The sequence below is a fragment of the Scomber japonicus genome, chromosome 22 (assembly GCF_027409825.1).
Source record: "Scomber japonicus isolate fScoJap1 chromosome 22, fScoJap1.pri, whole genome shotgun sequence".
In the NCBI taxonomy this organism is placed as follows: Eukaryota; Metazoa; Chordata; class Actinopteri; order Scombriformes; family Scombridae; genus Scomber; species Scomber japonicus.
In genome coordinates, this window is record NC_070599.1 from 11,057,658 (window position 1) to 11,085,493 (window position 27,836).

Here is a 27,836-nt window from a genome sequence, read left to right on the forward strand (position 1 = left end):
TTCTCCCTGCCTCTTTTCAGATGAACAAAGGCAGTAGAAGAAGAAAAGTACGGACTATCACGTTGCGGTCAGCTGGATGAGTAGAAAGACTGCTGGCTGCAGACATGAGTTGACATCTTAATGGCTGCAACCTTGATTCTCAGTCAAACTTTCTGTCCTCGGTTTCTTTTACTCTTTCTCAAATGTTGAGTGGAGAGTATTACCACAAGTATCTGATTCCAGCTACAATGAAAATGATTAAATGCTCAATGTACTGAGTGTCTTTGGTGCATTTCATACACCTGCTCTCTCCTCTGTACCAGATTAAGAACCAAGAAGAAACTTTTTGAAAATATGATAAAGAAAATAATTGTAAGAGGGAATGTTTTACTGTGTTGTCAGTCTCTGGGAAGCAGAAATAAGCATAGAAGGAAACTTCTTTTGTATACAGACCATTTATCAACCTATGTAGAAGTCACGTTGTAGTAAATCTCCGTTCAAGGCCAGACACTTACAATTAGTCAAACACACAGAAGTTGTGTACACAGAGGAACAGCACTTACTTCAAGAATGCTGAGCAATTCTCCCCACATATTTGGAAACTGTCACTCTCACTGCACCATTGTTGGAACAAGTTAAGTGTTATCTTAACTGACAATAGTTTGTTTGGGAAAGAATTTCTTCAACAGTTTGGGATGAGATCAGTAACAGTAACACCCCAACGACAGAATCTTTCCATATCCGATGAACCGGCATGACCCTATAATATATATAAACTGACCGTAGTAGACAGGAGGAGAAGCTACTTTTGGCTCTGCTGTTGCTTTGGAGCTAAATGATTTTCCTGAGATAACCATGTGCTTGTCTGCCCAGCCCTGATGCAAAAACAAACATACATGATGCTGTCACTCAATGTCACTGCGCCTATATGGGAAAGACCTGACTGTAAAGAAACAAAAGTTCCTGGAATTAACACATATGTTCACATTCAAGGAGAAAATCTGAGGAAAGTGTAACAAAATTAGCAGTTTCATGGGCAAACATTGCAGAGAACCCCATAGGAATACCATTATAGACGCAAGGGAGTAAACTCTTAATAATTTACATGCACAGTCACAGTCACACATATAGTACATGAAGTTAGACAAACAGGGGCCCCTGTATTGGACTCACACATGGTGTCAAATAAATCTCCCATGGCATGTTTAACAGTTCCAATGGCGCCTCTGATCTGTCTCTTTAATACAAAGGGAATGTCAAGGGCGAAATGTGCCAAGCTTCCCTCCACCAGCTCACCCGCCCATCCACTCTGCGCACTCTCTCTCCTTCAAACGCCACTTTGGCTGTGTCCCAGATGTCAGGGACTTCATTCGTCAAACTGCTCCCTCTCGTCGGCAATTACACAAGTATGACAGGGATGTTAGAATAATTTTTCTTGATGTGCCATCATTGTCGCAAGTCTCAGCAATCTTCCTCCATTATCGCTGTCAACCACCGAGGCTCAAGACACTTGTTTTCTATGTGTCTATCTAGTTAGTCTTGATGGTAGATGGAGCAGCCTTGCAGAGATCTTTTTCTGCTCTATTAGTTCACAGCGCATCTTTCAGGGTTGTTGTCTGTCAATCTTCTGTGATAATTACACCCTCTGGAATTGCTTCGTATTGACAAGACAATGGATGCAGCACATTAAACTGTCACATCATGTTGACTGTGTCATTGTAGACTAGTGGGGAATACATTGATGTCTCTGATCTTTTGTATGTCTCCGATATAGTTCCCTGGGGTGATTGTCATATTTGAAGGGGCCCTAGACAAATCACTGGGTTTCCCCTGCTTGTCCGTCAGAGCAATGACGATGTTGTGGTTAGTTTGGCTGCAGGAAAATGTTGAGTCAAGTGGGGATGTCTGGGAGCGTCTGCCAGACGGAGACGAGTGCCCTTTTTAGAAAGTGAATCATTTTACTGTTAGTGTTTGTTCTGGTGTTGTAGGATTATCTGAACTTGACTGTTCATGGAAATGTGGCATTTTCTTGGCCAAAGTTGTCTGTATCTGAAAATATGGTGCTCTAAATGCTTCTCTCAATCCCCAAGATTGACATGTTAACATTAATGTTGGTGAAATTGCTCAGCAATAGATGTACTTTAAGAATCTATTACAAATAAATGATAAAATGTGTAAAATTGCTCTTTTATGGCGATTTGCAGTGATTCCAAGACCATAAAGACATGCTTTTAATTAGCAGTTTGCATATCAGTGCATCTGCCTACTCCACCTGGCCCGTAGACCCGTTAATGAAAAGATCATAAATATGGATCATTAATTTTAAATTTATCACAAAATGTAGTGTTGATGCCCTTTATTGCAAATGCTGTCATAATGAAAGTTGTACTGCACTTTACATAAAACCATTAATTAAATCCATACCTAAGTCAGTATGTATGAAAAAACAAAAGTGAGGAAAGCAAGCACTTATGTAATAAACTTAATTATAGGTTTACCAGCCCAAATACCACGGTTGCAGAATGTATCATTCTGAGACTAAAGTGTATGAAGGCTTTTAAAAACTTGATCAGCAAACACATTCTCAAAGAAAATCTCTCTGAGCCATAATTTGACGATTTGAATTCTATAATTTATAAGCATGCTTCAGAGCTAAATCTCCAATTACAGCAACAGCTCTTGAGTGATGAGAGATGTGACCACTATCACACATACACACTGTAAAGAGAGAGCAATTGAATTTAAGGTTAGGTCCAAGTAAAAGGCGGAAAACTTTCTGGTAAACTTCCAAAATTCTTTCCACTTTGTGCCCAGTGTGCAGCTGGCGTACAGTAATGCAGAACACAATTGGAGATTGTGGATTATGGAGCGGTGGGCCGGATAGTTAAAGATGCCACGCTACAGGCAGGGCAGCATTTCATTATTTGCATCGCTGCCAACCAGATGAGATCAGGGCTCGAGAATGCCGCAGAATATGGAAATTAAGATTGTTCGATGGTCAGGCAACTCCACAAATTAGGGGCTTAATTTGGGAGCAGGCATGCAACAGCGATTCGGCAGTAACCGCAGACGGCGCGTTGGAGAGGACCGGGGCTTTCATGGCGCATGTTGCTGTCGACGAAAACAGTTTAGGAAACTCGGCGGAACAAATTTGTTGGCCCTTGCTGTGGTATGAGAATGGGGTCTTTGCATATTGTAATGTCTCTCTCACTTTACTATTAAAGAAATCCTTTTCAGTACCTTGCTTTACACCACCAAGGTTTAATTTGTTTGGCCTTCAGCGATGTGTGGCTGTGATTCAGGCCAACAGCTTGCCAGGCTTGTTCTCTGTCTATTTCAAAGAAAACAGGGATTACTGGATTGGTCTACTGGGAGGTCTGGCATCAGCATCTGCATGCATTTTATGGAAGGATCCATGTTTGGGGCACTGTCAATCCCACACACGCTTATGATGAGATGATATATTGAGTAAATGGGCAAAATAGAAGAAAATGAGCAGATCTGAGTGTGTTACTCAATTATAGACTACACCCACAAAAATATCTAAAATGGAGAAAGAGTAGAAGTATCATGTTGCACTGATGGACCTGGGACACTAATTTAACTTTTTTTGTATCGTTTTAAAATATTTTATGCACTATACATATTATATACTGTGAAATATCCCAAAGAGTCAAAAGAACTGCAAAAGGAGAAAACTGAAGTCCAGAAATATTTTATTCAAGATAACATTTCTGTTTATTTTTTTTAAAACTCTGATGATTCATTTCACCTCCCAGGTTAGTATGAACTTGTTCATCTAATGAGGTGATGGAGTGATCTCAAACTGCTACTCCTACTCAGTTCTTGATGTGATGTTTGTTCTTGTGCATAGCTCAAGCTGAAATGTGCAGTTTAATTCCTAAATATTATGCTGATTAATTGGAGATGTATATTATACTGCATTTTGTGTTAAACTGTAACATGACAACACTATTATTAAATGTCATGTTAAACTTTTTTTTTTTTTTTAAATTCAATGGAAGATACAAATATTTAACTTCACCTTTCATCCTTGGAGAATCTCTAGGGCACCACGAAAAACCCCATATAAACTGTTATCATCAATCATCCAGTGACAGTCACCTTTATGTGTGAAATTACCCTGGTGTTTTGAATCAGTCGTGCAGCAGCAGCACACATGCACTGAACAGTGAACTCGTTGGCCTGCTACGTGTGGAACATTGTGCTGTAATTGTGCTACCCAGCTGTCAATTTTAGTCCCTCTGTGAATTGATATGATGAAGTAGGACAGATGTGTGTGTCTGTGTGTGTGTGTGTGTGTGTGTGTGTGTGTGTGTGTGTCTGTGTGTGTGGTTGTGAATGAAACTCTGAATTGAAATCCACTGCTTAGTTATGGCTCTCTCAAACACGCCACTACACCATCCATCTTTGTAGCTGCTTTTGTTGTGGCGGACGACCTTATGTTCACACACTCGCCACCACACACAGCTTCATTACTGATAGAAGTCAGCGGTCACAGTTACTTAACACCACCGAACAGAGCCGCAGATGGGCCAATGAATCGATCAGACTAATGAGAAACTGGGAGGGAGAGCTGTCACACAGCTGCTGCAGACTCTGCTCTGTCCATGTCTGATGGTTGGACTGCAGCCAGTGTTGTGTTAATTTGATAGTATGCAGCGTTCACTCTCTCACTATGCAGCAGAGATGGTTTTCAGTGATGCTCTCATGCTCTCATGAGTGTATGTGTGTGTGTGTATTGGACTAAATGCAAGTCTTTCACACTTGATTATACACTCATCTAGACCAAATATCAGCCATGCTAGCAGCTCTGTTAGGCTAAATGCTAATGTCAACATGATAACGCAACACTCCCCCTATTTAATACAGACTCAGTAGTTTACTCAATAGTGACTAGTAAATTGAGATTTCTGTCACTCGTGAAGTTTGAAAACTTTAAAAAAAAATGGCGTCAAGAAATATAATGCATACGTTAATAGAGAGTTCTTTCAAACACAACCAATGCTAACATCCTGATGCTAAGGACATGCAATGTTTACCCTGTTTATCATCTTAGATTCGTGTCTTAGCATGCTAACATTAGCTAATGAGTACGCAACCCAAAGTACAGTTGAAGCTGATGGGAATGTAATTAGTAATGCAGGTATTTGGTTATAAACTAATGGAAATTGGACAATTTAAAATTTTACTGAAAGAAACGACAAAAACACCAAAGTTATTACAGTTCATTTAGAGGGAAACATTAATGTCTCTACCAAATGTCATGGCAATACATTCAGTAGTTCCCCAAATGTCAAACTCATGGTGGCAATAGCGGAAATAGATAAAAAGTCCCAAGATCTCCAGAGTCATTAGGATACGTTAGGATGTTTAGATATTTCACTGGATAAGTGGAAACCTGGACCTCATTGGAGAGTTGTTGTGCATAGGCCAATTGCAGAATCTTCCCAGCTGTGCTCATTAGGAGACTGGTCTCTCCATCAAGGATTATTCTCATTGGAGAGCCAGACAAAACCAGATTTTGCTGAATGGCTCAAATTGCTGACAGACATAGCTTCTTTTGAATTTCTAATCAACTGGACTGGACTAATAATTACCAGAAGTTGTATGAAGAACAGAAGTAAATATTCCTTCAATTTATATTTCTTTGTTTGTTTTTTGATGCGCAGTGCCCCCTGATTTTTATTTCTTTCACAATTTACTGTTTTTTCTTATTGTGCTTGTAGCTAATTCTATTTGCTGGGATTTAGTTAGTTTTGTTTTATTCTGTGACTTACTTTCCATTGATTTACTGTAATACGTGGTCTGGTTTCATTATATTTTGTATATTATGAAGCCAGACATTGCAATCCCTCGAGCCTGCTAACTGGCATGGCTAAAAATATTGCTAAACGAGTTTTAAAGGGAAAGTAAACTCTCCTCTCCAGTTACATTTCATAGATACACTAGCTTTGACAGGTGAGATTTTCCCTGAGTAAATAAGACCTAAAATTGCCTTTTTGCATTTATCACACTAGATGTAATATTATACATGTGTGTAATTTTAACTTGTTGCCCCAGTGCAGCAAATTGAATATTCATTTTCCTGATTAATTTATTCTGCTCAAATGTCCACAGATGATCATGTGCTTGTATTCCTACTCAGATGTTTTCTTGGAACCGCCTATCCCTGCCCCCAGATTGTAATTAATAACCTTTTTAGAAGCTGCTCTTGGTTGGAAATGACTCTAAATCATGGATTTAGTCAATCTGCTTTTGATTGATTTTGGGAAGCTAACTCTGTCTCCTCCAGTGAAAACGTGATTTGGTCATGATTGTCCACTCCTGCTTGCTTAAGTTTCACTCTCTTACATAACTTCCCCGCCTGCGTTACATGCTGGAATCAGCTATAACAAAGAGCCAAGGCCATCCGTCATGGGCAGAGGCAGTAGTAGGGAAAACAAGTGGCTTTTTTGTCTTTAAGTGGGTGTGATGGAAGATGCAAACTGGGTGGATTTCTTAAAGCAGGGCTATTATGTCAAAGCTGAATGCAGCCGAAGTCTCCCAGCTGCTTCTTCTTGTTTCACTTGTTGGAAAGAGAGCTTGGACCAACAAAGCTAGACGACAGCAGAATATTGAAAAGAATTTGGTGATTTATGACCCAAATCCATGTCAGTGCTTTTCACTTCTTTTATTTAATCGTGATAAACTACTACATCTACCTACATCTACATCATTCTATTTATTTTATTTGAAAGTTTAAGCAACATTACAGACTTGTATCTCATGTGCTCTCAGCTATTGCTCTGTATCATCCCAACAATTGCACTTCATTTAAACAGCATTTGGTTGAACACTCAAATCACGCTATTAATCCCCTCTGTGCTTTGTATAGAAACTTCTGCAGGAAAAGCTGGCATGTTTAAGGAAATGACATGTGATGGGACCGGATGTGGTCTTCTCTCCACTGCTCCATAACTCTGCCCTCACTGACATCACTATGGGAACCCATGTGTGTTTCCTGCTGCTGGGATACACTGTCAGAACCAAATTTTTAGAAAGCCTGTTTTAAGTTGTTTTGACAGGAGCACAAATCTAGCAACATCTCAAATTTAGAATGACATTTTCTGCTTGCTTGTTTCTCTCCTTTCACCAGATAAAAAGGGCCTAAAGTAGGACTTTGTAGTCTGGAAAACTTTCTGTTTCACATCTTTACCATTGTGCTGCTACACAAAAGAAGGATTTAACTTTCCAATCAAGGATTTCAGTCACATAACTACCACAATGGGAAAAGCATGGAGAATCAATGAAGCACAGTGGCTGTGGTATATCTATCCTATTAAGAAAATACACTTTTGATTTTGTGGTTTTGCAGTATGTTCTGGTACTGGCGTTGTCACAGTGCTTGCATGCTGTTCTCCAAGCTGTCAGAGCTCTTTTGAGTGCCTCATTAAAAACCTCCACATTAAATATAATAGCAGTCGTTACCTGAGCGGGAAAACCGCACCACGTCTGGTGTAGAGATTAATGTTAGCGCTAAAGCTATTTTTATATTGAGATGTCTCCCCGCTGGCTAATGGGATACAAAGGCCTCAGTGCTGGATTTCATAGCTCCATCTGTATTGTAAGCTGGGATATGTTGGCTTTTGGGGGGTATCCTGCAACATTATTAGCTCCCCTCTAAAGTATAAACTTCATGATAAGTCTTGTGTGTGGTCAGCAGGTGGATTAACTTGTCTACTTAGCAGGAAATAAGTTACTTGCTAATGTTGCACACTTGTACCGGTCAAGCACTCAAGTTGCAGTAAGTTTGTGGTCAGCTCAGGAGTGAAGAACTGTGATTTATTGTAAGGGCACAGCCGGTGTTAGCATTACAGTATTTGGTCTCTGTTTGTATTGCAGGCTGATATTTTGCGGTCAGAAGGGATTCTCGCAAAAGCCAGAGGACAGTAGAAGAAAAATGGCTGGTGACAACTATGGTATAAAATGATCGATGATAACCTCTTTAGATGAGTTATCCTGTTGCATTCTGCAGAGAAACCATGTGACTCAGCCTGGACAGTAAGGCAGTCAGCTCTCAGATACATTATCTTATTTTTGCTTGTTCTTTTTAAAGCTGCTGTAATGAATATTTTTATATGAATACTGGATCAAGTGACTGAGCGTAATCTGAACACTGTCGCTTTTAGTAGCAAACCCTCTGCAGTTTTTCAGCCTGCAACTTTACCACTTAGATTCACTCTCACCACTCTCATCAAATTAGTTTCCACCCACAGCAGGCAGCTGTTTTCTGTGAGAAAATCTTTATAATAGCACTGTAGGCTACCTTACCACTACCACACTGTAGGTTACATGATCACTAAACAGCAGATAAAGTTAGTGACTAGCTAGTGAACATAATGGAGCATTTAACAGCCATAAAAGAGCCAGATGTTTCCATTATTACTGTTTAGGGATTCAACAACTACTTACAATCCTGTGTTTGGACCATGCTGTGTTATCTTCACAAATGTCAATGAAAAGGTTCACATCACTCATGGATACAAAAAATATATTTATTAAATATGTTTCGGCAAAAACTATTATACATATTTACAAAGCCTGACAAAGTGGCTTCATTTACATTTTCAGTGATGTGGTCACACTGGCAGTATTAATGACAGACAGTCACTGTCAGGTCTGTAGGGTGTCGATGTTTTGCTGACTGCTTCCTCTCCGGTGATGACAGACACACCTAAAGGAAGATAAAAGATAAACAGTCAGCACAAACACACCCTTTTCAGAGTTTGATGTTATAGCATGTGGCAGGATGAAGTCCAGCCATGAGTTGCTGTACGTCACTTGCTTACGTTGGAGACATGACTTGCTTGCGTCTTCAAGTGCGTTTTACTAACTCAGCACTGATAAGTGGCCACATGAAATTTTTATTGCTCTGCTTTGATAGAGTAGTATTGGAGTAGTATTGCAACATATCCTCCATAATCAAAACCTCCTACTTTTCTGTAAATGTTTAGAGTCTGCAAATTTAGAATTACTGAAATTCTTTTAACTGCTTTGTTTGATTTGGGCACATTACAATAAAAAGGGATTTTATAGTCCTTTTGGATTTTATATTTCTTCCAACCCAAGAATCAGTATTAATGGATACATTCTGCACAGTGTAAAAGTAAAATTTAGAAAATTTGCAAACATTAATAGCACAAGTATTTTGTAAAACAGTAGGTACCTGAATTTATTTGACTTTTGCAGCCATTTCTGTTACAAACAAAAATCAGTGTGAACAAGGAACTCTCACCTCTTTCTTCTCATTTGCTATCTTTAAGACGCAGGCAACAACATTCCCCAGGGTGTTTGTTTGTTTTTTGTCCATTATCATTCTCCTTATGTGCATCCTGCATCTCATAAAGGCCATCTCTGGAAGATAAAAGTCTTTGGAGCTCCTCTTCCTCACACTTAGGTATTTGTGGGCTTCGTCACCTTTCGTGCATCTCAGCTGGACAGATGGGACGCTGTGATGTTCAGGTGGAAGGATTGAGTCCACTGCCATGGTGATTGAAGAGCAGGAGCAAACCCGTCGTATCCGAATCTGCTCTTGCTTGTGTCTGCTCTTTTACAGTAGTGTGCAGCCTGTCATACGTTGAGCAGAGTGAAGAAACTCTGCTGCCAAGCCAAGTGCGCAACGGTCAAAGTCTTGTGTTTACTGAGGCTGTTGACACCATCATCCCTTTTATCCCCACTGTCTCAAGTTTACGAGATCTCAAGGGCCCAATAGAGTTGCGTTTCCTCACATTATCTCTCTGACGTCTGTATGATCCTGTTCGATAACGACTCTAAATGAAAAAATCACATATGGTCACGTAGCCTGTCACGTAGTCTTCTCCTGTTTATAGCTAAATGGATAACCTTCTTTGGACAGAGTCACTCACAACAGTTTGCAGACATGTTGCAATGTAGAGGACCAAACTGCACAATATGAACTGGTAAACAGAGGAAAGACGTAATGCATTGGACTATTAGAGAGGTGCTCTATGAGTTCTTTGCCTCACTGTTGGAGCCCATGTTGAAATGAGAAAGCAGAGCCCAAAGAGGTTCAACATAAGTCTGTTGTTTATCTTTATGTGAGGAAGTAAGTCCAAAGGCAATACACTTGTCTTAGCTCTGTCATAGAGCGTCTTCCTGCTCAGGGTGTATCCTGACTGTAATCCAAAGCTGAAATAGGCTAGTAAAACCTTAGTTTTTCCGTCCGACTGGGTGCAGCACAAGCCGTAAACATAACACTAACTCGCAACCACTTTTAAAAGGTTGTTATAGTGAACGTGTTAGCTAACAGTTGCATATTTAAACATCCAGCAGGTACAGAGCAACATTTGAATTCATATGGAGTTGATTTTGGTCACCTCATCAATTGAAGTTCAATCTACCATTGCTAGTTGCAGCATTTTGAGTTGCATTTGACGTTAGCATGCTTATGTTAGCGATAAACTCAAAGGAGTATGGCTGTAGAAAGAAACAAATTCAGCACAGGTTAACTGTTAATTTGACCATTCATTGCTTTACCATCAGTATCGTGTGTCAATCCAGTCAATCTTCCCATAAAACGTTTTTGAACAAAGCCCCTCCCCCATCAATTAAATCTGACTTTCTCGACCATTCAGTTTCCTGCATTATATTCTGTACCAGTATCCTGTTTCAATGGCAAATACATCAAATTGAACAAGCAGAATGCTCTGAAAATGCTGTGTCTTTGGGACTTTGAAGGGCCGTGTCAAAGAAGTGCTCATGCATCATTAGGAAGACATTAAAACATGGGAGTAACAGAGCGTGAATGCAAGGGGATCTGATGACAGCGCCAGGAAAATTTTTCATTTTCATCATCAAAGGTAGATCCCGCCCCACCAGAGGCTTCTCATTCCTCATGCTCTTCAAGATGAGTAGTGGTGGGAGTTGAGAAGGGCAGCAATGGAGACAAGTTAAGCTTCTTGCCACTCTTCTCCTCATACTCGCAGGACAGCCTGCACTTGGGAGACAGAGATCAGTAAATCAAGTTGAGAGGAATCTGGCAGAGTTGCTAGGAAGAAGGTACATCTTCAAAGTCTGTTTGAGGAGGAATGTTAAGATAACTAAATAATCCATCAGGAATCAGAGAATGTGATGAAAATGGTGTCTCAGTTTTTGTTTAAGTTTCCCAGAGAGTTTAGTCATGAGCTGGTGCAGTACAGGTATCCTGTGTGAACGGGTGAAGTGAAAATTGTAACCAGAAGTGTTTTTTTCCTCGTTTATGCAGAAGGGTGTCTTGTTGCCAAAGGCATGCCAAGACTCTGTCATGGCCTTTATGACTCTTACCTTTATCAGTCATAATATCCTGGAGTAGCGAAGGCTTTAGTCTGTAATGAGAAAATATTAAGATAAGCGCATCATAATCCCGTAGTTTCTTCATGGTAAGCGGAAAAATCCTCTCACGGATCGATATGTGGGGGCCAGTAACGGATATGGTGGAAGCCCTCCGATAAGAAAAAAGGCCCCTTTTTCCAAGCTTATGAAAAGAGGAACAGTGAGGGAGAGGAAAAGAACGCCACAATGTTTCCTCTTCCAAAATGTGTTAAGTGAAAGCTCACATAAATCCCCTTGAAAGTGGATTAGCAAAAATATCTTTTCCTCTTAGGTTTCATTTAGACAGGAGCCAGTCTTGAAAAAGGGGTGTCCTTATTTAAACATTGGACGGAATCTTATTAATCAAAGGCAGCAGTGCACGAAACATAAGTCTAGGTTTTGGTCTACTGTAGAATGGTAAAAGTCACTCGCTTTTCACAGTTTCCACCCAAACAGTAGAAGCTGGCACCACGTTATAGGAAAGCTCAATTATAATATCAGGTTGGTGTTATTACTGTTGATTATGTGCTTTTGAAGACCCGACTTGCCCCTAAGTTCACTTCCTCTCCTCTGCCCTGGTTGAGACGTGCTCTTTGAAATCTAACTCTTTTCGGAGGTTAATGAATCACTGGCTTGGTTCACTGCTATACTTTAACCCTTGCCCTTTGTCACATTGACACAAACATACACCCTCATGATTTGAGCCTCACATGTGTAGTTTTGGAGACTGGGATGTCTGTTGGAGTTGGTTCTTTCAATTATGGGGCTCTGTTGAACCATGAGTGTGTGTTTTCTTAACCTTTGTCGTGTTCATTTCAAATAAACTCAAGCATCGCCTGAGTTAGTGCATGCTTGTACAAAACACACTCATTATCATAGAGGAAAGAGACTTCATGGTGTGATGAAACCCTCTAACATTTCAAATAAGATAACTAAATAACAAACATTTGTCTGAATAATTATGTTCACATGATGCAAATCAGTTGTTGTAACATTAATACCACCCAGTTAAAAAATAAAATAAAATAATGATAATGAGGAAATATCTGAGTTAATCTGTAGACTTTTTATTGCCAAAGTATTTATTTGTATCCACTCCTGGCACCTGAGCACTTTTATGATTTAAATTATGACAACTCAAAACATTTGGTATAAAACTGCTCTCATTTTTGGCCACTTGGGGGCAGCGCAACAATTTTTAAACACAGCATTGACATGCTAACTTAAATAGTTTTTTTGGGTAACATGTTAGCAATTAGTAGGCTATTTAGCTGCTAAATGCTCCACTCTGTTCACCACCAAGTCGCTAACTTTATCTGCTGTTTGTTAATTAGCAAGTTGCATACAGTGACTTAATCAGTGTTTTTTTGTTGAAAACAACCACCTGCTTTGCCAGGAAATTAAGTTCATGAAAGTAGTAAAAATAAACCAAAACTAAAGCAATGAGCTGAGAAGCACGAAACAAGGAATTGCAAATAAAAGATGTTGCCAGTGCCCTCCAACCCTTTCCTTATATGATAGCATAACCCAATACCTGGAATTATTGAGTCCCATGTCAGTTCCTAATAATGTAATTCTTTGGGGGTGTGCACAATGCTTGACGTTGGCACTGAACAGTCAGCTTGTTTTCTTAAGGAAACCAAGTTTGATAGATTCCTCTTTTAAGACTCCAGTAAGGGAGAGTTTAACTGTCATGCACCATTAGCCTGTAGCTGAGTCTGGTTCCAGCATATCCCACGTCTTTAAGGAAGATGGATGCAAACTTCAAAATGACAAGAAAATGGTTGTCAGATTTGTCTGGTGTTAAGACACTAGAAGTGTGTGAAAAAATAATTTGGGAGGACGGGCGGCGAAAAATCTGTTGAGAAAGACACAATCAGCATTTCCATCTTAGCTGGGCCCCCATTTAGCCTTGAGCAAGGACATCTGGTCACTTAAGTGGTTTTCAGCACATCTTAGCTGACATATACACACACACACACACACACACACACATCAGCAAAGCTTCTATTAATGTCCGTATGCTTGACTTATGTTCGCTTTACCCCTGCCTTGTGGTTGTGCAACATTTTATTTCTCAGCGTTGGTGGCAGAGAGGACACGCTTCAGTGCAACATTAGGCTCGTCAGCAGAGATCTCATGTTCTATTCAGACATGCGATAGTAAGCTGTATTTTGATAAAGGTTTCTCATATCAGTCATTTGCTTTCCCATGCTAAATGCATGCATACTTTGGGATATAATTTTTGGGGGCCCTTAAACTGTTGAGACAATGTAAGAAATGTGAAATTGCTGCAGGCAATGTATTTTGCCAGTTTCTCACAGGTGTAAGATGAGTTTTTGCACTCATTCACCTCCTTTATGACTTGTAGACTCACGCATATAGAACCACTTTGCAATCAGCTATTAATAATAAGTGTGGATTAAAATTTGTATCTTTTATTCTTCTTTGAGAAAATACATAAACCAAAATGTTATGTTGTAGCCCAACAGCTGCCCCATGTGCAGATCCATACCCAACAAAAATGTGCCTTTACATCATGATGTTGGTCATCCGAGGAGGCTGATGCCCACATTTTACTGCAGTGACTTATGTGTTGTTACAAATGCCTCCACTGTATAAGTGACTGCAGCTAAGCAGCGCTGAGTGTAGGGCTTTAGACCAGATTTGATTTGTCTTATTTAAGAGTCCACTCTGTGGCTCTTTCCCACAGAAAGCTGGTGTGAGTTTTGCAGCAGTTGCTTAGCAGCACTTTTTTTTTTTTTGCCCCACAACTAAAAATCTTCAACCCCCTACAATGTGAAGAACCTCAAGTACCCCAAACCCACATCCCCTGCTCTGCTTTGCTCTGACTTGGCACAGGCCCAGGAGGCAGGCAGTTGACCGGGTCATTACTGGGTGTTTATGACCCACGGAGAGCAGCTGAAGGCCCGCGCTCTGTGCATCCTTGAGAATGCGGGCCCTGCTGTGTTGCTAATGGGCCCTATCCAAGATGCCCCTCACCCCCCACCCATCTCCCTGAAGAGATGGGTTACTACGTCTTCTGATATCAGATCTCTTGCACTGAGAATTCCAGATCCCTCCATGATTCCCCTCATCAAGAGGAACGTGTGGTTGAGAACACAAACCAAAAGAAAAAAACACAATGTACTCAGTAAGTGACTGCAAACAGAAACAGACGTTTTTACTACCATTTACTTTACATTTTCCACAATCATTGTTGTTCTGGTGTAAAGTCGTGAAAAAAAAATAGATAAATCTGGTGAGAACACAATAAAGAGGTTATTGCATTACTGTGCTCTGTATAGTGGTTCTTTCCGTCTCTTTATTTAATCCCATAAAAAAGAATCTTTAGGAAACCATTTTCACAAAATGTATGGGTATTGTCATGACATGTATAGCCAGACAAGAGACCCATCATTCATCCACAGAAATAATTGTTAACAGTCAATAACATGGCTATTGCCAAATTTATGGAAAAACTAAAGGTATGAGGAAAATAGAATATTTCAGTCAGGTGCTGTTCAAATACAGTTACAATGTCAAAGACTCAAAAATGCCTTGTTTTGTTAGCACTTGCAAGATACTGAAATAAATGTAAAACACATTTAAAAAGGTCTAGAAATTAGTTATGCACAACATGTTCATCTGGCATGAAAGCATTCAGGGTTTCAGCAACTTCTTTAGATTTTCATAATATCATGAATTTAAACATGGCTCTGTGCTCTTCCTCATTGTATATTTAATATGCTTAAACCAAAGTGACCTGAGTAGTTAATGTGAGGAGAGCTTTAGAGAGATGTTCACACCACCACAGACCTGGGTAATTACTGCATTAAGAGGGCATGGTTGGTGGATTGTCTGTTTCCAAAAAGATACAGTAATTGTCAGGTGCAGGCTTTTTTAATCCTATGCCAGAAAGGTAAGGTGTATGGATGCTACAGGACGCTCATGACTGAATCTTTGTGTTTCAGGTTGCAGTGTGGGCCAATGATGGAGACGCAGTGTTCATCAGAGAGTTCACTCTAATTCGACGAGACCACCTCCCTGAAGAGCCCCTTCATGACAGCAGCCAAAAACCAGAAGACCCAGTGAGTACCCTTTTTCAGAAAACAGTGTTATTTACGTTAATTATCACAGTGCTGAATTCCACCAGTCTGCTTTCCAGTTTTAGACCTAAACGTTTTTAGACCTTTCTTTTCTTTATAACGTCATGTCATAAAAAATAAATGGAGATGTCAGATAAAAACAAAATCAGCCAATAAATCTGTTGCCGTGTGTTTACGTAACACGCCACACCAGAGGAGTGAAAAATCAGCCATATTACACCTCAGTAATGAATTCAAGTGAATGATGATCGTGGGACACTGGGAGTGGAGGTGTAATCTGACTGTAGGTTGACCCAGCTTGATGTGAAACAGGGCAGCCCTTGCAAACACATACTTTAGCGCTCACACTAACATACACACACACACATATACACACACACACATGCACACACGTTTCATGTTCTAGGGTGGGGTGGCGTTTTTGCATCACATTACTCCCACTCTGTCATCACCTTTGATGAGACATTTGTCCTGGCCGCAGCAGTTTTCTTAAGCCAATCTCTCACCCAGATGTTTTATCTAATTGGTGGGAGGGAGGGGTGAGCTGCTGTTGTCACAGAAACTGACGTCTAGCTCGCCTATCTCATCATTCCTTTGTGATGGGATTGGTCCCGGTGCAATGTGAGAGGAATCTTTTAAAATTGATCAAAGGTGTTTGAGCGGTATTACGTTATCTCTAACAGGAATCAATCTTGAGGTGAATGTTAATGTTGCACTTTTCTGTTTGCTTTTAGGACATTACATAATTGACTTGATCATACACATGTTTGAGTGATGATTTATGTGTGCGTGTATGACCTCCTCAGTCAGGTGAAAGGTGAAAAGTCCCACTTACACACATCTCAAAAGCTTCCACGCTTGAGTAAATGACCCTTTGACCTTAACATATAGAATATTGAGCAGCTTTCCACACTCTTTGAACACTGATCAAATATAGTGACATTTCTTTTGAAACAACATATCTGCTTGAACTCACCATCACACTTAAAAGCAGGATTATGTGGGCTTATTTTAACATTCTCATGTGCATGATAGCCACACAGATCAGTGACAGGCAGAGGTCATTTTTAGTTTTAAGATAGGGTCAGAGATCATTCTGTTCCCACTTTCTTTCTTATTTAGTGTAATAATTATGTTAACTACCTATATTATATTTGACAGTATATTAGATTTTTCTCTGTTTTTTACATGTTGTTATATCCCAGAGGCAGACTTAATGGAAAAACCATTTAAAAAGTCCATTAGAAATGAGGAATTTAAATACCATGGTACATACTCACAGTACTGCAGTTAGAAACCACAAACAGCTATCTTTACAGCATTTGGTTTTTATATTGTAACCGAGCAGCAATGTGATTTATGATACACTGACCTCAACACATTTTTGAATTTGCATCAGCGAGTCATTTTCAAACCAAACATCACAAAATAGGGTATTTATATCCACTCCTACGTACTGTATTAATGCCATCCAAGCCTCAGTTGCTCTTCTTGAGTTTTATTAGAATGATATTGGTTACATCATTATTGCCATCAACACACAGGTGCAAATAAGGTGCCTTGGTAGTGATACAACTTATTAATTAGAGAAATGGTTCAATATTTAATTTCAGCAGTCACTTTCTTTCTGAGATATAGATTTAAAAAAATGTTCGTTTTCCAAATATAATATTGAGCCAAGAGGCAGTTAGCTTAGCATAAACGCTACAAACGGGCCATTTCTCACTCTGAAAATCTGCCATGCAACAACTCTGAAGCTTACTAATTCACACCATGTGCCATTTCATTTTTTTATTGTAAAAAGTTGTGACTTTAAGGAGAGGAATGTTTCAGACAATGGCCAGCTGAAGTGAATCTGCAGTCCTGTAGACAAATCAGTCAAGTATTGAGTATTGCAACCAGAGCATGAGCATCTTCTCTGCTTCCTGTCTTTATGCTGAGCTTGCTTCCTGGAACTAGTTCTATATTTCATGATCAATTATTTAATCCAAAAAGAAAATAAATATCTGGGTTTTTTTTTTTTTTTTTTACATTTTTTAAATAAACCACGCTATTGGCTGAAATATTTACCATTTAAAAAGGTATACCATTTCATTTGAACCTTGGAATAGTTGTAATCACTTTTGTGAGGAGGAGAAATGTGTAACTCTGTCAGCAAGCATTTAAAATGGGTACTGCAGAATATTGGAAGGAGTTGCTTCCCCCTGTCCTCCCTAGACTCAAAGCTCACATGGATTTTTAGGCCGGGTGGAATCTATCTCAGTTGATCCAGTTTGTTTACTTGCTTCCATGGCTGCAGCACGCTGTGTTTGTGTGCCAATGTTTCATGTCTGACAACCTGGGGTGTCGAAACGGGCGTCAACCAGATCTCACAGAAATACGTGAAATGACCACAACCTCTTAACATGACGTGGTAGTGGCACGTAATATGTAAAAATGATGTGCCAGCACCATGATCAGGTTGAATGGGCAGTGGGCTGAATCAGACAGGCCAAAACAAAAACAGACGTTCTGTACCAAAATGGAAATTTTAAATGAGAACATACTGACTGCGGTATTATAGCCAGGAAAGCCAGTATTTCAACTTAGCATGTTTACTTAACCTCTGATAACATATCATGGTTATTTAATGAGTTAGTACAGTAAATTTATTACACTTTGGGCCTTAAGTTTCCCTTCTGCCTCTATTGGACAGAAGCATGAGAGAAAGCTGTTCTTTAACCTTTTTAAAATCTGGTGCCATGATACAGAAAAGATGAAGGGTACTGACAGTATCGAGGATGATTTTTTTTTTTTTTTAAGATATTCAGGGTCAGAACTGAATTATTACTATTATCTCACATTCATCTGAATGACAGGACTTTTTCGTTTTAATTGAATATCACCGAGGCTTTCTTTTGCTACATGCATCATTCTTACATGCCTTCAAACAAGGAGCCTGCAGACTCCCAGGAGCCGCACTTGTGATTCCTTTCAGCATTCAGTCGATTTCGGTCTCAACTCGCCTGTAGCGCTGTTCTATGTTGGATCTTGGTTCAATATTAAGCTTGATTCAAAGCCAAGACAAACGCAGCTTAATTAGCAAGCGACCCAGGAGGCGGATCTCAGACTCCAAAGTGTATTCGCTTTCTCTTGTTTAACTTTCATGAGTATGTGCCAGGGTCGGTTGGTGGGCAATAAAACTGACCTCCCCAGCACCCTTTACCCCGTCCCCCAAGAGGGGCACAGATGAATTGTTCTCTCTGAAGGAAAGTGTTTTTCCTGGCAGCCTCACCACGAGCTACTTCGATGGAATAGAGCTGTCTTATATAGCTAAGGCCTAACATACCTTTGTAAATTAACCAATATTTATTATGTGATGGCAAGCATGCCCTGTAGAGCTTCACCAGCATTCATAAACAAATATTAAGTATTAGGTTCCTGCATCAGAGTGTGCGGGGGGTCTGATGGCTGAAATGTTGGCAGCCGCATCTGAGAAAGTCTTTTTTTCCTCTCTGTAACATGACTGAATGAGTAAGACTGTGAAGGTAAACAGAAAAGCTGGTCATAAATCTAGCTACGTACAACTCTTCCCTCTCATTGTTTGGCCATGAATGAATTTTTCCAGCATGTTTAGTTTTGATTTGCTGCAGTTTTGAGACCTGCAACATGTAAAAATATGTTTTAAAATAGTGACATGCTCTTTGTTTAAGTGTCAGATTTTATTTAAATAATGATGTAAACTGTTTTAGAACATATCCACTGCAGCTGGAGTTTCAAAGTCGGTCTTCTAACAGAGATATACAGGTGGCGGCTACTACTCGACCTCTGGGTGATTGAGAGAGAAAAATTGAAGATAGTATAATGGAGAACAAGTATTGTCAACTTCTAAGTATTACACATGACACATGGTCAATCAAATAATCTCTAAGATAAGAAGTATTGATCAATGCAGTTTAGATATGATGAAGCTTTTACCTAACTACTTGGTTGCATCACTGAACTTAAGATCTAATCTCTACCTATAAACCTAAAAATGAAATGCTGTATATCATATAGTAAACGAAATGTACGCGACTCATGTAGAAGTATAACAGTAGAGACTTCCAGAAGGACAGAGTGTTTATATTTAGTTTCTTTGCTCAGTAAACCACCTTACTGATTGCCGCTCTGGGTCACATGCTGTGTTGTCCACACCAAAAACGGTCAGGATATTATGGGGTGAGACAGTCTAGTGGTTGGTAATGACAGTCATTAGTGCTCCACTCTGCAGCAATGACTTGAGGCCCAGTGTGAGGACACTTCCAATTTGCCTGTCTTTGCACGTTTGGTGGAATGGCGGTTATGTTCTCGTCCACTGTTGTTTTGTTTTCCTCACCTTTTCTGTCTCTCATCTTTTTACTTAATGATGCGTTAGATGTCCTCCTCTCTCTCTGCTCCATTGTCTTTCTCATTTAACCACATGCCAAGCAATTCAAGCCTTAATGTTTTTACATGCTCAATTGCACTTGAGGCAGCAACAGTCAGGGGAATTTTTCTCCTTTTAAAGAACCTTCCGAGACAGTTCCACCTTTTGGCAGGGTGTCATGGTTCGGAGTAATTGGGGTTGGGCGAGTGGGACCAAGGGCCAGTTGGGGTGGCAAGCAGGGAGTGCACTCGGTGGCCCAGGCAACAGCAGCTTGCAGAGAAGAGGCCCATCGCTCAGCTGCGCACTGCCTTGGCAGCTGTGTTTTGCATGTCGCGCCAGGTGGAAAGGGCAACGGTCTTGCACAATTAAACACTTCATTTGTCTTCATTAAAAGGATGGGTATGTTAGTTTTGGCAGTCGACAAGGATGTTTAGGCTGAAGTTTTTTCCACTACGTGCCGTTCCTCCTGGTGTTACACCGCACCAAGATAAAGCCTCCTGGGCTTTTCATGTTGTCATACCAGCTCACTTTTAGTCAGTGTATATACCCCTCACAGGCTTAAAGGTACCGTGTTTTTCAGCAAAATGCATTGTCGTGCTAACAAATGCATTAAGTTAATTTTCTTCCTCATAAAACATGAACAAAAAGACTATTTCAAATTGTACTTTGTTTACGCTCATGTTTACTGACTGACTTCCACACTGCCTTTGTACATTACTACATTTGGTGGCACGTTACCACCACCAACTGTAGATCAATACACTAGTGTGAAGCCATTGGCAGGATGTGAATTGCATGTCTTCATTGCATGCACAATACAAAAAAACCCCAGTCACCCATAAAACATGACTCCATAGTGCTACTAGTGTTCAAAAACTCAACAGTACCTTTAACTTAGATATGCTTGCATGTCAGATTATGTTCAAGATGTCATACACAAACATATAAAAATATAGACAAGCTGAAAATTGTGTCATCACCTTTCCCATGGACTTTGGTGCACAGATATAAAGAAGTGAAAATCATGAAAAGGGGAAAAACAATGTGCTGATATCAATGATTTCCACTTTTTAATGACCTTTTTTAATGATAAAATATCAATAAGTTACTGCACATTCAGGCACACTAAAACATGGAGTGAAGTAGGGAAATATCCACTTGTATTGTGTCATGGACACATTTGAAGCACATTAGAATTCATTCATACACCCACTGTTAATAAAAAGCACAATATGTCCCTATCAATGTCTTGTGAAATCATTGTTTTTGCTCATATTTATTCACTATCACAGTTGTTTTCTTTAGAGAAATCAGCGGCTTTGGATCTACCCACGTTGCATGCGATTGACTCGGCTGTTTATTAGAACCACTGCCTCTATGCGAAGCCAACCAAACTGTAGTTGGATTGGAAAATCTCAGGGTGAAGCGACGAGTTAATAACTGCTTTTGTGATGCCAGTTAGCCATAGATGCCAGTGTTTGTTTTTGCATTGCCAACTATCTGAAAGATACCCTGATGCTGCTGAGAGTTGTTTGCAAGACATTACAGTTGCATTACAGTTGACATGAATTGTACGGTTTTAAAACAAGAAACAGAAAGGAAGAAGCAGGCGTGCAGTGAATTAGGAGACATTTGCCTTCCTGACTTGTGCGCTTTGGCTCGCTGACTGGTGTTTGGCACATGCGAGCGCTGTTTGGAGGCTTGGTCCCAGCGCTCTTCAAGAAAGTGCTGAGTGCTGGTGAATGTGGTGTAAAGCCACGTGGCTTTGGACTGAGGATCTTTCTCTCACCCCTGTGTTTGTTCCATCAACATATGTGTTCAGTAAAGCCTTGGCCCTCACGGTGCTGCAGAGAATATCTCCCCTCTGCTTGATGTGGTCTCACATCAGTGCACTGTGGGTACTGGAGTGGTGCTGCTGAGGTAATACCACCAGGGACAAGACCTCACCACAACACCCACATAACAAATGTGGGTGTGTGTGAATGTACGCAGCCAGTAGTGTAGTAGTCTCTTGCTGGCTACTGTTGCACGCACACTCCCTTCTGCAGAACCTCATGTAATCCCATAGTTGTTTGTATTTGCATGCTGACATGTGCGTATACTGTGCTAGGAAATATGGGAATACATGTGTTTGTGATTTTTGCGCCTCTGCATTCAACACTATCGCATGTCATTTTGCACATGCACAGCATCCAAAACTATGTCTTTGATTAATGGGCAGAACCCCCTCCCTCATCATCCTCACACTCTTCTCTCCTCACCTTCAGCAGGATCTGCTGCTCCTGAGCGTGTGAAGGCACGCACACATTTTCTGGGCGAGTGATTGATTTCTAATTGTTTACATTTCAGGTCGCACTCCCTGTTGCAGATGTTTGTATTCTACTCCATGTTCGGCATGCGTTCGCACAGGCATGCGCAGACACAAACAGAGACACACTTGTACAATGGGGATATGTTGATGCCAAAAAGTTTCATCCAGGAATTTTTGGATGTCTTAGCTCTGGGTTTTGGCACTGCACATGCTAATTGCCTCCAAGTGGAGGCGATTGTTACTATTAAGCCTCTTGTTGTCTGGTTCTGCATGTGTGTGTGGCGCGTGGGAGTGATCATTCAGGGCTTTTGCCATGAATGCGGTTTAATTCTGGCTGGATAAGAGAGTAGTAAGAGAAATTCAATTTTGCTGCAGTTTTCAAATAACAACGAAATTGCAGCCAAACAATAACATCTCAATCTAGCAAATTCTTACTCTGGATGGGAACCCCCACCCAGATTTCTTGGACTCTTGCTGTGAGAGATGTTTGCTCTGAAATAAAAATGTGCCTAGTTGTTTTCAAGTTTTTTTTCCACCTTGTGGTTTTTGACTTGAAATAAACGTACTAACTGCGGGGTGGCAGTAAATAACTTTAATAACCGCAGTAGCACTCCAATGTAAGCTTCTGTATGAGTTGTTCATAGTGGGCACTTGGCTCAGACAGACTGCAGTATAAGTAGCCAATCTTCAGTGTAAGCAACAGTCTTATCCTGAGGTACGGCAGTAATTACCTGCTGCTGAAGGATCCCTGCCACCCATGCAGAGCAGAATTTAGGTTAACCGGTGGGCAAGGTGCAACTCAAAACAGATCCCTGTCTTTAATGTGGGATCTAATGGTTCAGTTTGGTGGTGGCTGGGCATGTACAGCATAGCAGCAGAGCAAACATACATGTTTTTCCTACTCAGAAAGCCATGTCTTGTTCTGCTTTCTGTAATATTTGCCTGCTGTATCGGGCACTGCTTGGTGGTTTACTGGAAGAGGGAGTTGCAAATTAAAGTTTGCAGACTTGTTGATTCAGTAAGCCTCTTTTATCAAACTTGTGTGACATACCTTTTAAGCAAAGTTGGGAATGAAAACATAACTAAAAATGTGCCTAAAATGGACAGAAATATGGCACATAGTTTTTCACTGTCACTGCCACCAGTTATACTGTAACATTAACAACAACTTTAACAACATGAGGTGTAGCAATGTGTCTTCTTTGCCTCATTCTGGCCTGCATGTAAATGCCACCTGAGGCCTTAGAGTAGAAAACACCCACTGCAACAACAGCATGTGAAAACTGCATTTGTAGTGGCAGTTTTTTTTGCCCCTATTGGACACAAGGGGCAACAATGAGTCCATTATTCACTCAACAACACACAAAGGTAAGATTTATGCTGTGTTGGAAATGTTTTGGGACAGAATGTTTTGGCTATACAAGTGAAAAGACTTTAAGGGTGAGGACTGAGTGTCTGGTCTAGCAACTGTACATCTGGTTAACTTTCCCATCTTTGATAAAGAGCAGCACACAAGCGCTTCCCTGAGCTCTTCTATGGGAAGCGGCTGGACAGTCACACAAGAATCTGGGACTGTCTCCCACGCGAGGGATGAAGCAATCCTAAACAGGGGTGCAGTAGACTCAGGAATTCTGCAATGATCATATTATTTATCTGAGAATTAGCAGTAATGCTCATAGTGAGTTACTGGGCCTAACAGGTGGCCATTTGAGTAGGTCCCAAGGAAATCAGTGTTTTTTTATGACAAATTGTATTGTTAAAATCATGTTTGACGTAATATGATTAGAATTATGATTTTATTCATTTAAATTGAAAACAAATCTAAAAACTAAAAAAGACACACAGAAGCTGAAGTAAAGAGGAAGTCATATTACACAGAGAAATATTTCCTTTTTCTAGGTGAATAAATGTTAATGTGACTTATAAAAAGAGAAGCTAAAGGGCAACAAGAATGCTGAGCTTTCTGCTGAGCTTAATCAGTAAAGAAGTTTAATTACACTCACACAAAGAGCAACCATAGCAATTTGAGTTCCCTAAACTGTCCGTGACTGTAATAACACACAAGATAAAAGTGGAGGGGAGTGGGTTGTCCCGTCGTAAAGTGGACGTGTCCTGGTGTAAAGTGCAGGTGTACAAGACTGCTATCTGGTTTCCTGTTACCTGTTTGGTGCTGCAGAGATAAATCCATAGATAATAAGAAAGGGGTTTTTGACCGCAAGGCTATTTGATTTATTTCTATGATTTCAACATGGATGGATGCATTAATAGTGAGTTTAATGGATCCTTTCAGATTCGAATGCATATATGTCTACATCACTGAATTGTTACTATTATATGATGGATTTAATACATAAATTATTGTTGTAATTTACATCTCATTGTCTACATTCAACATTTGACCAACAACATCTAGATTTTTTAGGGCTGGGCCAAAAAAATAGATTTTTATATTAATCGCGATTTTTTTCTGGGGATTTTTATTTATTTATTTATTTTGTATTGTTTTTTTTAGATATGACTTATGATGTATTATCAAGTGTTTGGTTCAACCTGTTCTTGTTTAAGGAAAGAAAATCACAATAATTGAAATATAAAATCGCAATACTTGTTGAATCAGAATCGCAATTTAAATCGAATCGGGACCCAAAAATGGTTAGAGAATCGAATCGGCACAAAAGCATATCGGCCCAGCCCTAATATTTTTTGTTGTTCACATTTATCAACAACAATAACACATCCTGCACATTACTCCGTATATTATTTGTTTTGGACGACAGCAAAAGCTATGTTTCTAAAATGTAATATAAAATGAGTTCTTCTGCAGGGCATAAAGCAGTGGGGCTTGTCTGTGTGTAAGTTGTATATTCTTGAGGGATTTTAAAGTCTTATAGGCTGGTGCTTAACTTGACATCTCTGGTTGCGCTGGACTTACAGCGTATTGAAAGGAGGTTCTGGTGTCCACAGTGAGAACGTGGTGGTCTCCCTGTGGTGCATGCTGAGAGCCCATCACTGAAAACTGGTGTAAGCACTCTGAGCGTAAACATGAGAAAATCAAGTCCATGAAGTGGTATGTGTCCAGACCTACTGCAGGGCCACTCATACATACATACATACACACACACACCCACACACACACGCACACACACATAGACACATTCACAGACAGTGTTCGCTGTCTGGGAGCCCTGGGAGAGAATGTAATCTGTTCACAAACCACAAAATTGAAAAATAACCCTGACGCTCTTCCAAGCTGAAAAGTGAACAGTGCTTGCAACACAAGAAGGCATACTTAGAGCAAATCTTTATACAACACGGAGGTGAGCCTTTGACATCAAATTAGCATAATTTAAGGATCTCTTAGGCTGTAGCTGAAGTTTCATTCTGTCACACACTCACGCACACTGTAATCCTCTGCAGGGCATAAAGCAGTGATGCTTGCCAAATCTGCCAATTGTGCATTCTTGAGAGAGTTTTAAGGAGACTGTTTTAAATCAGTGTGCGGTTCTATATACAGTATATAGACAGATGGTGATATATATTGTTAGTTAGTTAATCAATTTTATTTCAAACACATAAAAATAAAAAAACAGAATAAAGCAGGAATAACAGACATAAAATAAACTTATACAACAAAGTCTCATAAATAACACAAATTAAATATTGCATGTTTGAAAAGAAGGAAGAAGTGTACTCTTGTTAATTCTTAGTGATTTTTCGACTACTCATCCATTAACTCATATACACTACGCTACTATAATTTACTGTGTAGAACCCAAATATTCACCCGCTGTCAATCAAATAAAACTTAAATGGTAAAAACAACCCTTCCTCATCCATATACCTCTTGACAATCTTTTAAAAAAATTTTTTTTATAGTATTTCAATGCTCTATCTTGTATAAGGTTTCCAGCAGATTTTGTGGTCTAGTATCAAACCTAGACATTTATTTCCATATACTTCTATATTGACATTGTCCACCATCACTTGTAATTGAGTGTTTATTTTACAATTGTTAAAATATACAGTACAAAAAAATAATGCGCTGATGCATTTGCAGCTGATTCATCAAAGTTTTCCTAACCTTATCATTGCTTAAATTGACAATTTTGCCAAATATTGGTTTCTTCTACCACAAAAGTAGATCAAGGCCTGTTTGCAAGGTTAAGAAAAAGATATGATTGAATGCTAATAACCTGAATTTATATACTTAAGAGCATTTTTTAGCATGATTGGGAGACCTCTGCCAAACAAATACAACATACACAGGAAATTATTAGGGCAAACAGTATTATAATGACATTCAGCACAGATGAGTAATATGTCTTTAAAGGATATTCAGTGCCCCCTAATCAGCAATATGCCCTTTTTATAAACCTTTTTCCCCTCCACAGACTCAGCTTACATAAGCTGAGATGGTTTACTTCTCAGAGTCTTGTTTTATGTGACGTGGGCTTGTGGTCTCCCACAGATCATGCACTCTCAATTGTACAACAAGTCGAATGTGGTTGCGGTTTAATTGGTCTCGCCTCTGATGCATGAGGTTTACAAATGCTCTTGGGCTGATTGTGAGCACGGCCCCCGTTCCCTGATTTGAACATGAACGCAGAAACCGCCAAAGAAGCGGGGGCCTTCTCTATTCATCCAGCAACATGGTAATAATTCCGGTGATGCTTCCCAGATGCATGTACCGGACACTGAATTTGGAGAAGCTGATATGTTAAGCACAGCAAAAGTAGTCAAAGCCCACATGCAATGCCAAAGAGATCTTTAAGTATCAGGATTTAAGTGTATGTGTGTGTATATGTGTGTGTGTGTGTGTGTGTGTGTGTTTTTTCTGAAAAGCTTTCTGTTCTGTGCTGGTAAAGCTCTGGGCCTTGAGCTCAGATTCTCCATGATTTTGCTTGTTTTTCTTTTTCATTATACCTTCTTCAAATAATAGGAATTTGAGAGCAATTTATAAGTGAGAAGAAGAGATGGATACAGTTCCATAAGGCCCATATCAAACTAGCATCTGGTGCTTGAAGGGACATGCATCCTCCCACAACAAACTTCCTGGATCACTTTTCCTTATTTTTTTTTTCTTCTGTATCCCGACCCAAATCCCAATAAAAGGGCGACCCAGCGGAGCATTGAAGCTTCCAGATTTATGGGCCCGTAGCGCACGATGAAGGTCCCGCGATGAAAACATTGTCTGGAGGCCTCGGGCCGGGAGCCAGGGTGTTAGTTGACTAAAGACAACTCAGGTTGGTGTTACATTGTCCCCGATGAAACGTCTGCATTGTGTTGTTATACTGTGTGTCTGCAAAGATAGTCTGTCTGTGATTTATGGTATTAATCTTTGCATCCCAGTGGAGCCAAGTGGGAATATCTGTGGTAACAATATAAAACCATCAATCATTTGATCACTGAAGAAATCATTAATATAGTGCGGAAAGCATCTCTATTCAGTCAGACATGAAAAAACGTAGCAAAAAAGAATCAAGAACAAAGAAGAGAAGGGATGCTTTTTTCAGCACATTCCTACTGACCCCTGCAGTATTAAGCTAAGTCTTATTTCCTCTAAGTTAAAAATGTACTGTACACTGTTGGGTTATGATTTGTGGCGCCTTGGGTTTTACAGGTTGAACCACAAGCAAATGAACGGCATTTCTCACAATCAGTTTTGGACTGGAGCAAC

The 27,836-nt window shown here is 39.9% G+C and overlaps 1 protein-coding gene across 3 annotated transcripts in view; it reads left to right on the top strand.

Moving 5' to 3' along the window:
* LOC128384274 (ADAMTS-like protein 1) overlaps positions 1-27,836 on the top strand; it is a 93,308-nt gene that overhangs the window by 19,260 nt on the left and 46,212 nt on the right. For all 3 annotated transcript variants that reach the window (XM_053343821.1, XM_053343822.1, XM_053343823.1), the window contains exon 2: positions 15,327-15,443. In XM_053343821.1, coding sequence (XP_053199796.1) covers positions 15,327-15,443 — 117 coding nt within the window. The remainder of the gene's footprint in view (positions 1-15,326; positions 15,444-27,836) is intronic.